The 13625-nt window shown below is 44.8% G+C and overlaps 1 protein-coding gene across 1 annotated transcript in view; it reads left to right on the plus strand.

The window, feature by feature from the left end:
* The first annotated feature begins 205 nt into the window (after positions 1 to 205).
* LOC109293210 (tapasin-related protein-like) overlaps positions 206 to 13625 on the plus strand; it is a 19081-nt gene continuing 5661 nt past the window's right edge. Inside the window, exons 1-9 of the mRNA XM_019511023.1 lie at positions 206 to 625; positions 2076 to 2279; positions 3731 to 3961; positions 8165 to 8431; positions 9045 to 9386; positions 10226 to 10552; positions 11420 to 11500; positions 12181 to 12197; positions 12288 to 12328. Of these exons, the coding sequence (XP_019366568.1) occupies positions 2234 to 2279; positions 3731 to 3961; positions 8165 to 8431; positions 9045 to 9386; positions 10226 to 10552; positions 11420 to 11500; positions 12181 to 12197; positions 12288 to 12302 (1326 nt within the window). The 5' untranslated portion in view covers positions 206 to 625; positions 2076 to 2233 and the 3' untranslated portion in view covers positions 12303 to 12328. The remainder of the gene's footprint in view (positions 626 to 2075; positions 2280 to 3730; positions 3962 to 8164; positions 8432 to 9044; positions 9387 to 10225; positions 10553 to 11419; positions 11501 to 12180; positions 12198 to 12287; positions 12329 to 13625) is intronic.

The raw sequence follows: 13625 nt of genomic DNA on the forward strand, positions 1-13625 counted from the left end.
GGCATCTAGTCTGAAGTTAAAACCTTCCGGTAATGGAAAAGGTAAGGTGTTGATAAAGTGCTTCAGCAGTTATTTATCCTCTGTTTAAACCCAGGGCCTTGCTTTTCACCCTTATTTGTGTCAGCTTCTCCATCTGTAAAGTGAGGGTAGAGGTACTGAGCTCCTTTATAAAGCATATTGAGATCTGATGATAAAAAGTTCTATTATTATTTTTTTATTGTGAATTTGCTGCCCTTCAGCATCCAGGCTTTGCCCTCATGTTGCCTTTTTCTGCTAAATTAAAAAGAAAAACCATCTACTACCAAAAATCTCTTCCCCACTTATTATAGATCACTTTCAGCCTGCCTTTGATATCACTATAAAGAGATTATATCTTTAGTCTCTCGGATCAAGGTATGTTTTGGGGACTTTGGATCACTCTTGTTGCCCTGTTCTGAACATTTTCCAATTTTTCAGCTTTCTTGTTAAGTCTGGACAAGAGAATAGGCTACACTATTCTTGAAATGGTCTCAGTAAGGCTGTGTGCAGAAGGGAGGAGTTGGTGTTTCAAGGCATGCCTCAACAAGCCAGTCTGACTTCCATTGAAGTCACCATTGGAGCACAATACTGGAAGGAAGGGAGGCAGGTAGTTATTGTCACTTTGTTTACTGTGCTATTGACATAGGATTTCAGTCTTCCAAGTGATCACTTTGAAAACCGTTCATGATTCCTAAATGCTCAAAATACCAAAGACTGCTCCAGAGTCTAACCTAAAATCTGTCGGACACCTGCAAAGCATTCTCTCCATAACTCAAGTCTCCTCTTGCCTTTACTCCAGTATGATGCAGCCTGCTACTAAAAAGGGGTCCATGACTCTGGAAACTTTCAACCAGAAGGTTAGTAGCTACCGAGCTAATCCATGCTTGATCCTCTCCTCGGATACCCGAGGAAATGCTGTAGGTCTCATGATAGTTGAATGCAGGCTATCATATGAGAGTTAATGCATTTCTGTAAGACCAAGGAGTTCTAGACATGATCAGGGTCCTGTCTGACCTGACATTGGGCGATGAATAAGAAGATCTGCTCCAAAAGACAAAAACCAACAGGCTGCATCTACATATGCAAGTAGCATGCAGAAATAAACTCTGGCACAGTTTGCACTGAAGTTAGCTGCTCCTGGGTACAGCATCTGCATGTGCACCCCAGACTACAGCAGTTTAAGCCGAGGTGGAGCAGCCCCAGGCTGGCAGGGAGTCCAGGGGGTCAGCCCCCAGTTTCAGGTGGTGATGTCAGATGATGGAGGGGCTGGCTGGGCACGAGGGTGCTACAGTGCAGAGGTAGGCAGCATACAGGTAGCACCCTCATGCTCCAGCCAGCCCAGTCATTGTGTATACATGCAGTGTAGCAGAGTAAATTAGTCTGCCATAGTACTGGATCCTACAGTGTAATTAATTAATTTACTACGCCCTAAATCCAGCCCACACGTAGGTGGCAATGCTTTACTGCAAAGCTAATTAGTCCATTCCACAGTAAAGTGTGTGTGTAGATGCACCTGTAAAGTGGCAGGGAAGTAAATTTTCTTTTCATTTAAAAAAAAAGAGTGGGGGAACCCTTTCTTGCTTGTAAGGAGAAGCTTAGAAATGTGAACCTCACATCTCACTGCAGCAGAAGGCAAATAAAAGAAAACACCATCCATTGCATCTAAAATGCCTTGACTTTAAGTCAGCCAAGTTTACATTACAGGGCCTGACTTACAATTTCTTTTGAATATCTGAGGTTAGCAAGCCTGGTGATATTTCAGGCATCACAGAGGCGAAGAAACTCCCATCAGGACTTGACACAGGGCAGGGCTTCTTGCAGGGAAGGGGTTTATTACAGCAGGTGCTAAGAAGTTCTCCTGTAACCCTAGCTGGGGCAGGGCAAGCCAGAAGACACTATCCAGCATGAATGCAACATATTGGCATTGGTTTGTTATAACCTGTTTGCAACAGAAAGAGAAATCTTAGCTTTTTTGGCAGCCACATGCATTTTTTTTAAACTTCCCAGTGGGTCACGAGTCCTGTTGGTTAAAACCTGGTGTGTTTTTTTTTCAACAGAGCTCACACCAGGCTCAACGGTTCGAGGAAATCCCGCCCCACAGTGACACAGCAAGAGGAGCCTCGTCTTAGCAGAAATGAAAGTGAAAACAAGACCAGCCGAAGCAATCAGATAGAAAGAGGGGCTGCAGAGAGTGTCTGGACAATTATATGCTGCTATGGACTTCAGGACTTGTGTTCTTGCTTGCTGCTTTCTCTGCACCGGTACGTGGAAGTCCTGCTTGTTCTTTGCACACCCGCTCCTGCTTTGTAAAACGGGACTGAATCATGTCAACCCTTAATGGCAACAACAGGGAAAACAGAGCATGTAGTTTCCAGCAATGATTTCTATCATGTTGGAAAGCTGAGATGATCCTTCTTGTTGACGTGCTTCTCTTGCTAGCTGCAGGCGACTGCTGCCAGTTAAAAATGCCTTTTGTGGGGTGGGGGGTTGGTTTTCAAAAGTAGTAAGTGATTTAAGATATCTCTTTTTTCAAGTGTCCAATTTGAGGGACCTTTGTAGCAAACAGCCATTGGCCCTTGAAGAATCAGCCCTTTCGAGGTATTTGAAGTTTGGTACCTAACACCCCGCTTAAAATCTGGTCCCTAGGTTTTGGCATTGAAGCAGCTGGGATAAATGAATGGTTTTGCTCATGGCAGCCACTGGAAATCTCTTCAAGCCAGGCTGTGCTGGTGCCCTGGCGCTTGGGGAGCGGGTAGTGTCAGAGGGAAGGGAATTGAACTGTTTGTTTCAAATAGAGAGAGAAAAACTTGTAGCTTTCCATCTTTTTTGCTGTCCCTTACACAAGATGGGGGAGAATAATATCTGCTCTAATCCGTCCCGGACTCTCAAAGCAAGTTAGCAAAGATAATCCTGTATTGCAGCTGTAGTTAAACAGGGACCTGGGAGCAGGTGCTGCTAGAGCCAGATTTATAAAGGTGCCTAATTCCTGAGACGGTCAAGGAGAGGTAGTTAGCTCACATAAGCTCTTTAGAAGATTCCGCTTGCTTAAACGTGGTCCTTAGGCTCTGCCTGGCAAAATGTTCAACAACTCTGGGCTTCGGTTCAGTCATCTCTGAAACTCAAGCTAATGCTTACTTCGCAGGAGGGTTGTGAGGCTCAGTGAATTGTCTATAAGATGCTTTCATGTCCTGGCATGAAAGCTTGGGCTGAATAGTATTAATATTTTATTAGCAAACTTCTGGCATGGTGTTGTTTTATTTTCCTTTTGTACCAGCTTTCTGAGCAGCAAGTGGATAATGCCCAGTTTGCTTGTGGTGTTTTGCTGTTTGTACTGTTGTTTCTTCCTCCTTACCCTTCATATTGTAAAGTTTTGTAATGGCACAATAAAAAAATCCACTAAAATTCTGGGACCATCAAGCAAAATGAATGGTTTTGGGGAAAAGTAAATCGCTTTCATTATTTTTCTCTCCAAAGAACTAGGTGAATAAAACACCCAATGTTATCTCAACTGCTAAAATTCAGTTAAAAAAACCAACAATTTCTATTATATTTAACATACTAGCAAGTGGATCTATTACTGCAAGCAGATAGTGCTTTACATGCATTTCTTACACGTGGAAAAACTGAATTTTAAGATTTCACTGCCCAGAGACCAGCAGCATGATTTTTTTTTTTTCAAATGGCATTTGCTTGTGTGCATCTTGTCTTTCAGGAATCATCAGGCACCACGACGGTTTTGCGGCAGCAGGTTCAACCGGCAGTCAAAGCAGGTGGCTTTTCTGTTCCTTGGAGACGCAAGAAGTCATCCTGTTATCGAGTGAAGTAAAGTACAACAGACAGGATGCCTGGCTCCTGCTGGGAAGAGAGAAATCAAACGGCGATATGCAGAGAAATGACCCAGAAAATCCTCCTCCTGACGACGCAGTCTTGTTTATCGTCAAAGGTGAATTATCTGCTTAGACACTTGAGTCACATGAACAAATACAAGTGCAGAATGAATACTGAACCAACCAAAAGCAGGGGTAGGCTCTCTGATCTGCAAGGCTGCTGGCAGACACACCTGGATGGCTCCTTTCAGCTGTTCAGGGAGGATGACAACGATCCTGTGCTCCAGGGCTTGAGGGCAGTATCAGAGCATGGGGACTGGGGCTGAGCTGATATTAATTCACCATTGTCAGAAAGTCTGTGATACTTATTTAAGCACAACCTTTGAGCTTGCTTTTACTCCCTCTCAAAGAGACCTAGTGTCTTACTGTTGCTTTGTTGTGTTCTTGGCACAGCAAGAGGACTGGGCTTCCCAGATGAGCAACCTGTCTAGTACTAGGGGAACCTTTTTTGATTGTACCAGTAGCTTCCCTATCTCTGAGGCCAGCATCTCTTATGTATGATAGTGCAGTTGCCATTTCATCCTACCGAGGAAGAGGATTATGCCTGGCCTTCTAGGACGTGATGCGATGGTGATACGACCATTCCCTACCACTTTCAGGAAGTAGCCAAATGTCATCAAACCCATTTTACCAGTAGGGAAAACAGACAAGAGTTTGTGACCTGGCTGAGGTTGGAATTCAAATGCATTAACTAGACCAGACAGCCTTTCAGTGGCTGAAGCATCAATGAACAGCACTCTTTTCTTTTCTTGTGTAGTTATTAAACCCTCCAGTGTGGTCCCTGGTAAATCTGGCTTCCACTGCTGTTGACTAGATGACAAATACAGAATGAAAGACCTAAAATGAAGCAGCAGCAGTGCATGTGCATGGGCTGTCAAAGATCCATCTGGAGCGTATGCTGCATGCTCTTTTTTTTTTGTTCTTACATAGCGTGAGGGAGAGAGAAACTGAGCAACACTACAGTAGACACCTCTGCACAAAAGAACTTCATATGCATGTGCAGACAGATGCATAGAAAATGAGACTGAGCATCTGCAGAGCCATTGATCATTTCATGCACTCCTTCACATCGCTGGGCCAGCTTTTTGCTCATGTATAAACTATGCCCATGAACTGTTAGAGCTAGGAGACTGTGCAGCAGTAAGTCATATACCAAAGTGTGGTCTTCTTTATCAGTGGGATGATTCAAAATACATTTTTACTCAGGGATTAGTATTATTAGTGTGGCTACATTTAGCTCCCAGCAAGACATTATAGGGATTTTTAAAATGATGGAAACGTAACATAAAATTATGGAAACACCAAGAAAAGTTTATTGATGGAAGTGTAAGTTTTTGCTTCTGCTATAAAAGGAAAAATGACGGAGACAGCTTTGTTCCGATTTAAAACTCCATTCATGGGCAGGGAGCAGACCTTGAAGTTCTCTCTCCCAAAGTTCCAAGAACGTGAAATACGTTTCTCAAGAAGAGGCGCATTTTGTACTTCGTTATTCCTTTCACTCTGCACTCTGAAAGTTTGGTGTCTGTACACCTAGTGGATTGTGGCACTCAATTTGACCAAGATACTGTTGAGATCAAGAACTTAGAAACGTTGAAAAGGGATTATAGGGATAATAAGTATATCCAGAATGGCAATAATAAACGCTCAAAATCCGCATGCTGCAGGGTTCAAACCAATCTTTTGTTTGGAAGGGAGGCAGATAATCCTATAATTGCCTATAATGGCAGAGTTTCTTGCACTGTTCCTTGAAGCAGCTAGTGCCAGCAAGGGTCAGTGATAATCTGATCAATGTTAATAATAAAAAATATCATCTCTGCTATGAGTCCTGGTTGCCTTTTCCTCTGAACCAATACAGCTACAACCTGGATACCATTAATAACATAATACTTTTGTATATAATCTACATGAGAGGGAATGGGAAGACTCCCACGGTGGTTAAACTAGCAGTATACAGGTTTGTGAGCTGGTAAGTCCAACCCCATCACTGAGTCAGTAGGAGTGATCAGAGCCGCTGTCCTACTGTGGGACAGCTAAGCCCCTGGGAATTTTTTACATGAAGAGAGACTGCTGGAGATTGCCCAGGAGATGGCAGCACAACCCCCTGCAATAAGGCAGCTGCATTTGTTCTACAACAATAGGGTGTTGATCTGTATCAGATTGTTTTCTACATAAGAACACACGCTCGGAGCTGCTCCAGTGGTCATTTCTCCAGCAAACCAGTGTGACAGACAGAAGGCCGTGCCGTTCATTCCCGGGCACAATGAGAACAGATCTGAAATCTCTGGAGTGCATGTTTGATGCATTTTTAGACTATTTCACTGATGGTTCTTCCACCGGCTCATCCTTCCAAGATATCAAATGCAGCATTTGAAAGTGTAGCAGAAGGAGAAGGAATGGTGCTCAGGTAGCCCCTGGTGATGAGGGTGTTGAAGAACCTAAGCAGACAGACTTAAAAGGGTGTTGCAGAACTTACAGCTTGAGCCCTGATCTTTTTGCAATACTTTTAATTTCTCCCTGTTTTTGTCACTGAAGTCAGCTGCTCTGGCTCTAAGTGAAAACAGATCCAAGCTGAAATATGAACTAGTACTCAAGGTTCATCCTACCTTGTACCAGCTGCCAACTGTGCCAAGAGGGTCTCCTTTTGGCATGGCCATGTATCCTTCCCTCTGTAGGCATCCCTTTCTCTGTGGTCATGCCCCATATTCTAGGTCAGTTGAGGTGAGATTAGCATAGAGGTCACTAAAACAGTACTGTAGGGATGGCCACGGGCAGAGCTGTCCTGTACCATCAGCTGTATCAGCTTTGCCCTTATGGAAGAAGTAATATGAACCTAAACCCTTGTCAGATGCTGGCTGAGATCCTTCTGTAGGTCCCTGTGGGTGGTACGGCAGGCTGTGATGTGTGTCCCTCAAGGCTAACCCGAAAACACCAGCCTTCAGGTGACTTCACAAACCAGCAATTAATCATTTTGAAAGAGGCTGTTGGTGGGAAGAGAAATCTATCAGGGTAAGTCCTGTTGGGAGTGTTGGTTAGCTTGTGCTGTTGTCTCATCACCAAATCAAGTTAGTCACAACACAGAGGGGGAAATAAAGAGAGATTTCTCCTTGGCTTAGTCACAACAGTGTAGGAGGATTCAGAAGAAAGATTTGTCTTTTGGAGTACTTTGCCCTTAGACACAGCGCTCTGCATGCTGGGAGCGATACGTTAGAGAGGAATCTAATCCGTAAAACTCAAGCCTTGGTCTAGATTTCAAATTTTCCTAAAGAGCACGGTTCCACTGGAACTTTCTCTTTAGCAATAGCATTGCGCGTGTCTGCAGTGGCTTATTTTGTGGCTCACAGGTGACTCCTTCCAAGTGTACCAGACACTTGCATGTTAGCAACAGCGTCCTGAATAAAACGGAGCTCTAAGAGCAAGAATAGTCCTATCCCGGTAAAATGGATCTTATCCAAAATGCAGCCCTCGGCATGTCCCTTTATTCAGGCTGCTAAGCTGTATGCTTTGCCAATTCCTGCAAGTGATCCTCATCCAGTTCTGAGGACCAGTACAATAAAAGGTATTCAGAGTGGGCAAGCATCTGCATTTCCCATGGACAGCAACACCTCTGAAGAACAAGGCCCGTTCTTTTCTTCGTGTCTCACGCTTTATGTCTGTGGTTGGGTTTTCTTTCGGCCAGTAGAAGGACTGTGCACCGCCTGTGTGTTTCTAAAGCTCTTCTAAACAGGGGAAAGGAGCTTTTACCTTTCAAGTGATAGGAATAAAGTAGCAGCCAGTACTGCACAACCTACCAAAAGCTCCACTAGGAATATTGAGACTACTAAAAATTCCTGGAGGGTTTTTTTCAGTCCTTCCTACACTGTCTATATCACTGTCACTCCTGATTTCCACACAGATTCCCTTGGTTTGCAAGTGAGAGGAGAATCAGACCTTCGAGAAGGAGAATCGCTGGCCCCAGGAAGTAGCAAAGGAGAGGACCCCACAGTGTTAGTTAACAAGGCGCCCTCTTTCACTCATGTCAGGTCTGAACAAGGGCCCTGTTTTTGAAACCGAATCCTTAAAGGTAGATCCCGAGTGTCAGAAGTCATTTGCAAAACTGATTTCCATGGTGTATGTTTTTGTCCTGAGTGCTGATTGCACCAGATTGAATTTGATATCCTGACCTTTGCAGCTGGTGTATATAAGGAGATGGACTTTCTTTGCTGCATATTTATTGAGGTTAGGTGGGATTATGATGAGCATGTGTGTATTTTTTCATGCAGAGTCGTCAGTGGATATTCTTCGGCATGCAGATGGGGATATCAACAAGCTGAAGTGTAAGATTAGCCCGTATGTCACAGATAACATCCAGATTCTCTGGCCGGGAGTGGCATCCAGACCTGCTGAATTAAACCCGTGGTTCACTGGCACAATACAACACGTGGATAACAAGTTCACCATGACGGTCTTTTTCGTACAATCCTCAAGTACCCACGAAGTGGAAGATGGCCAGAAGCCTGGAAGCCGTGCAGAGAGATTGCATGCCTCAGGTACCAAAGTAATCCAAGAAATGTAGAGCGATGGTGATCCCAGTTAGGAGGCCAGCAAGCCAGCCAGCATGCTACTGCATAGCACCAAAGGTGTGGAGCCTGCCCTGCTCTACAACACCGCAACATGAGTGACTTTAGGAACCCCACATAAGGCACTTAAGTGGTGATGCTAAAGACACTTAAGCGGCAGAAAAACTGGTGGCTGATTAGTGCTGGCCGTACCATTAAAATGTGTATTGTTCAGATGTATAAAGAAAGGAGATAAATTCATTTATGCAAAGTCCAAAAATATATGTCCTTGGCAGAGTTGGGAGTAGTGTCTTTTTCCTACTCTAAGGCCACAAGTAAGATATACATTGGTTCAGGGATGTATTTGGTAGCCGTGTTGGTCTGAGATGCAAAGAAATGCAGAAGTCTATACAGCTCTTGGTTCAGAGATGCCTTTTTATTAGACCAACTAAGATAATTAATATAAATTGGTAGTACTCATTTGTGCCACAACATGGCAACTTGTTCTCTGACCGTGTTCATTTGGCTTAGTGTGAGGCATTCCCATCCCGGTTACGGCGGTGGTGCTTTCTCATTCGCATGTCTCTCTTGCTTTGTCTCCGAGGCGTGTTCCTGGTACGTGCTGGGCCTTCTGTTGTTCATTCTGGCTTGAAGAAGGACATCCTCCTCAACTGTGCTTTCTCGGTCGATCACCACGCAGATCTAACCATCAGATGGGTATTGCTTCGGAAAGGGGGAAGCAAGAAAGTTCTGTTTGCTTACAAGGTCTCCGCCAAGAAGGTGGAGCATCAGGATAAGCGAGTCGAGGTGTTCCTGGCTGAGATCCCCCGGGGAAACGCCTCGCTCTTACTAAGAGGGGTGCAAGTAAGAGATGAAGGAAACTACGTGTGCTCGGTAGCTGCATCTTCACTTCTTGGGGAGCAGGAGATCAGACTGCAAGTGCTAGGTAATGGCTCTTGGGGACAGGGTTTAACATATGTGGGGAGTGCTCAAAATACATTGCAATTCAAGGAGGCTGTTTGACTGGATTGAGATGAGGCAAAAGCTGCAGGCCAGTTTTTGTTTTGCAGCGTAAGGAAGAGACTTGCCTTGACCCTGAACTCCAGGTGCATTGCTTGGCCTTTCCGAAGGAGCCTGCTGGAGACGGGTGAAGGGGGAGAATCTGAGAGGCTGTCAGTCAGGAGCCCATTTTGGTAGCCCTGTGATCTCTCTCTGGCTTGCTTTGACCTGCTTTCTTGCCATTTAACTGTTTCTGTGGAATTGCTTGAATTAAATATAATAGCCATTAGCGCATAGAATGGGAGACAAAGAAAAGTCTGCCGCTGCTTTTTGCTAAAGGAGTATCCTTTAGAAAAGCCATTGAGCTTGTCTACAGTGGTCACCTTTTAAAAACAAGACAATCACTATACTTAGAAAGGCATAAGCAATGTCAAGGGGTTTTAATGGCTCCATGACTACCCAAAACAAGAGAGAGAAAATTCATTAGGTAGGGAACACACGTTTCCTTCCTTTTGGTTAAATCAATTTTTTTTTTGTAACCACTGTAGCAGAAATATGTATTTCTGCTGTAGCAAAGATCCAGCAATAGATATGAGAGAAACTAAACATGTTGGGAAGTAGCTTTGTCACGAGACCTAACAAAGCTCCTTGACATGGGGGGCATCAGAAGATGCCGTTTTGATGGTATGGAAAGATTCCTGTCTGGTGGGAGATGGAGAGTGTTTTTAAGAGTGGGGTTAGAGTTGATGTAAAGATGCAGCATTGTCATAACTTCTTCTTTGTCAGAAAAACCAACGGTGATGCTCAATGCTGACTCCCTGTTCTTGGTGGAAGGAGAAGAACAGAAGCTGGTCTGCAGTGTTAAAAACTTCTATCCTCTGGACGCCCAGGCGCAGTGGTTTCGGGAGCCGAAGAAGCAAGGCATGCTCCCGGATGTGATAAACCACGTTCTCTTTAGTAGCCACAAGGAGAACAGCAATGGGACTTACAGCTACTCCAGCTACTTCCTACTTACAGCCTCGCTCAGGGATGATGGGCTCAAATACACTTGCCACGTGGCCCACCAAAGTTTGACGTACCCGATCAAGAAAAGCGTGATGCTGAGAGTCACTGGTAGGTTTTCACTTGAGAAAACAGCCGGTCCGTGGGGAGGAGAAATCTGTTCTCTGACCCGTTTTGCCCCCATCAGTGTTAAGGGGTTGATTGTTTAATAACACCAATAAATCTAGTGTAGAAGGAGCAAAGCTCTTGCTCTGATGATGGCCTGGGGGGAGCAGAGGAAGGAGGAACTTCCCGTGGACTAATGTTACCACGTGCTTAGTAGCATTGGTGTGTTGTAGCTCAGATCTCAAAGAGACGATGGAGAACAACTCACAACTGGATGTCATCCTTAGGAAGACCACTAGATGCTTGAAGTCTGGTCCAACAGTTCTTCCAACTATGTAGTCAGTCCTGGAAGAGGGATACCAAAGAAGCCTTGGCTCTCATCCATTTTCTTTGGAATTCACTTTAGTGGAAAAGAGACAACTTAAAAGGGAGTCTTTCTTTTGGACGGAGCCAACTACAGCGTAGGCAGTGGCTTGGAAAACCTTAAGAAGCCACAATAAAAATTAATAGCAATCACCCATAACATGACTGTAATGGCGATTGGATTATTTTGCAGCTCTGTTTTCAGCCATCAAATATCAATGGACATTTTACTGCCAGCCATTACCTGGGGATGAATAGCTAGTGCCTAACCAGTCCTCTAGCTCCATTTGCTAATGATATCCAGGAAGTGTCTTAAAGATTGATCTTGGGCACAAATTTATTGGACTATCAGTTGTGATTTGTTCTTTAATCCTCTGCAGTCCAGTTTTTAACACATACTTGTTAATCTGGCTTGGTCGGAGCAATGATGAACAGTGTTCTCTGTGTAGCGCCTTGCATGATTCCTTCCTTCCTACAGTTTGTTCTTAAAATTATTCCTTTTTTGTGTAGGGGCAGAATCTGTCCAGCCCTTTGTGGTCCTAGGTGTCCTAACTGTGCTTGCTGTGCTGGTGTGTTGGTATCTATACAAAGGTAAAGCAAAGCAGCAAGGCTTTGGGGAGGGAAGAATTTGCTGTTGGCAGGATTTTGTGCCATTCCTTTGAAATTCAAGAATTTCCAGAGCTGTCCTGGAATGTATAGATCTAGGTGATTTTTATGGCACCTGAGAACTTTAATTGTAACTGGGCTACATGTGCAATTCATGTGAAACAATGAACTCCAGCACAGTTTGCATCGGAGTTTATTGCTCCCTGGCACAGCATTTGCACGTGTGCCTGGGACCGCAGCACGTTGAGCCAGGGTGGAGCAGCCCTGGCTGGCAGGGGGTCCCAGGAGTCAGGGCTGCTCTGACCCAGCTCAACGTGCTGCAGAGGGGCTGGCTGGGCCACGAGGGTGCTCCAGCACAGGACCAGCCAACAAGCACCCCCGCGCCGTAGCACCCTCATGCCCCAGCCACAGCCAGCCCCATCACGGTCAGTGTTGCGTTTTGGCATATGCAGCTATGCCACTGTAGGATCGTACTTGTGTTGGCCAGCACTATCCCACAGCAGAATTAATTAGTTCACTGCGGTCTAATAGCGCCGCACATGTAGATTAATCAGCTCCACAGTAAAGTGACGTATGTAGACACACCTGCTGAGCTTTATTGTCCTGCTGCTTTGAAGCAGTATCTCTTGTTCATCCTTCTCACTTATCTCTTTTTTTCTTTCTAGTGATGACTGCCAATCAGGTAAGCTTATTTACCATTTGGAATATGCAAGACTTTTACATACTTTCCATTGGGCTGTTCTCTAATGCATTTCTATCTTCCAACTTTCAGCCCAGACCCTACTAGAATACAAGGCTTTTCACTTTGGGCAGGTAAGGGGCAAAAAGATGCCCACCAGTGAAATGGAGTAACGTGTAAGGAGGTGGCTACATATTGGGATTTCTCAAACACTCAACACTGGCCTGAAGTCAGTAGGGTTCTTGCCACTAGGAGCAGAGTCGTACCAACACCGAGCCCTTGTGAAAATTGCACCCTATATCATTAGTGGAGTCAGCGGTTAAAAAAGGGAGCTCTGCCACTGAGTCTTCATCACCGTGGGCAACTCATTTATCTTCTTAGTGCCTCCTTTACGTATTGGCCACATAGGGAGGATGATATTCATCTGCCAGTCCTGGATGTTTGTCAGGTAATATGAGATACTTGGATGCAGAGGGCTCGAAGGCTTCTTGCAGATGTATAAACCCCCCCCAAAAATCACACTTTGCTTTTAACTTGGCGCGCCCCAACGCTGAGCCCAGTGCGAGGCATCGCATTAGTTGGACCCAGCTCGCCCATGTATAGATTGGACACTTCAGCAGTGCTTTTATCTAATAGCAGCTATTAGATAAAAGGGCCAAAAAGCCCTGCTGAAGCACACAATCTTTACAGGCGCTGCAGAGCTGGGTTGAACTAATGTGCTGCCTCTTCCAGTAAAGTGCAGTTTGTTGGGTTTTTTTCCCACATCTGTCAGCAGGCAAAAAGTCCTGAAAACGTTGCGTCTGTGAAGTTGCTTCCATTTATTCCCTAATACAAACAACACAAAGAACAGTTTGTTTTTTTCCCCAATATATTTCTATAGCCAGCAGACGTGAAGGTTAATATTGCTTTCCCTGGGAGAGCAGCAATATGTACTGACTTGCAGAGCATCCCTGCGTGGTGTTGCACAGGCAGCGATGTATCCATAGGAACTTGGCTAAAGCTCTGAATGTGTGTGTGCGCATAATAACTTCTGCTATGCTGCCTTATATCACTATCACCAGGTCAGCCTGTTAGCTGCTTTTGTTTAATCTGCACGCTATACAAGAACCATGATTTTAAAAGCTGTCTAAGGAACCTGCGGGTGTTGGGTTTCCATCCTCAGTCTAGATCATCTGAGTGTGGTGAACAAGCCAGAGCATCTGTGAAGGAGCTCTCAAAGTTCCAGAGAAGTGGGAGATGGTTCCCAGTACCGGAACAGAGGAAGATCCCCTGGTGTTTAACCGGCAGGGCTGGTGGGGAAAGGAGAGAGACGCTGTGTTTTACTATATAGAAACCGAATGGTATTCTGCCAGTTGCAGGAGCTTGAAACTAATGTAAAGACAAAAAGACTTCGAGACTTTGGTTAAATGGTGCGAGGCTCGTGGCTGTCCA

The sequence above is a fragment of the Gavialis gangeticus genome, unplaced genomic scaffold (assembly GCF_001723915.1).
Source record: "Gavialis gangeticus isolate Ggan-Ray unplaced genomic scaffold, GavGan_comp1, whole genome shotgun sequence".
Classification (NCBI taxonomy): Eukaryota; Metazoa; Chordata; order Crocodylia; family Gavialidae; genus Gavialis; species Gavialis gangeticus.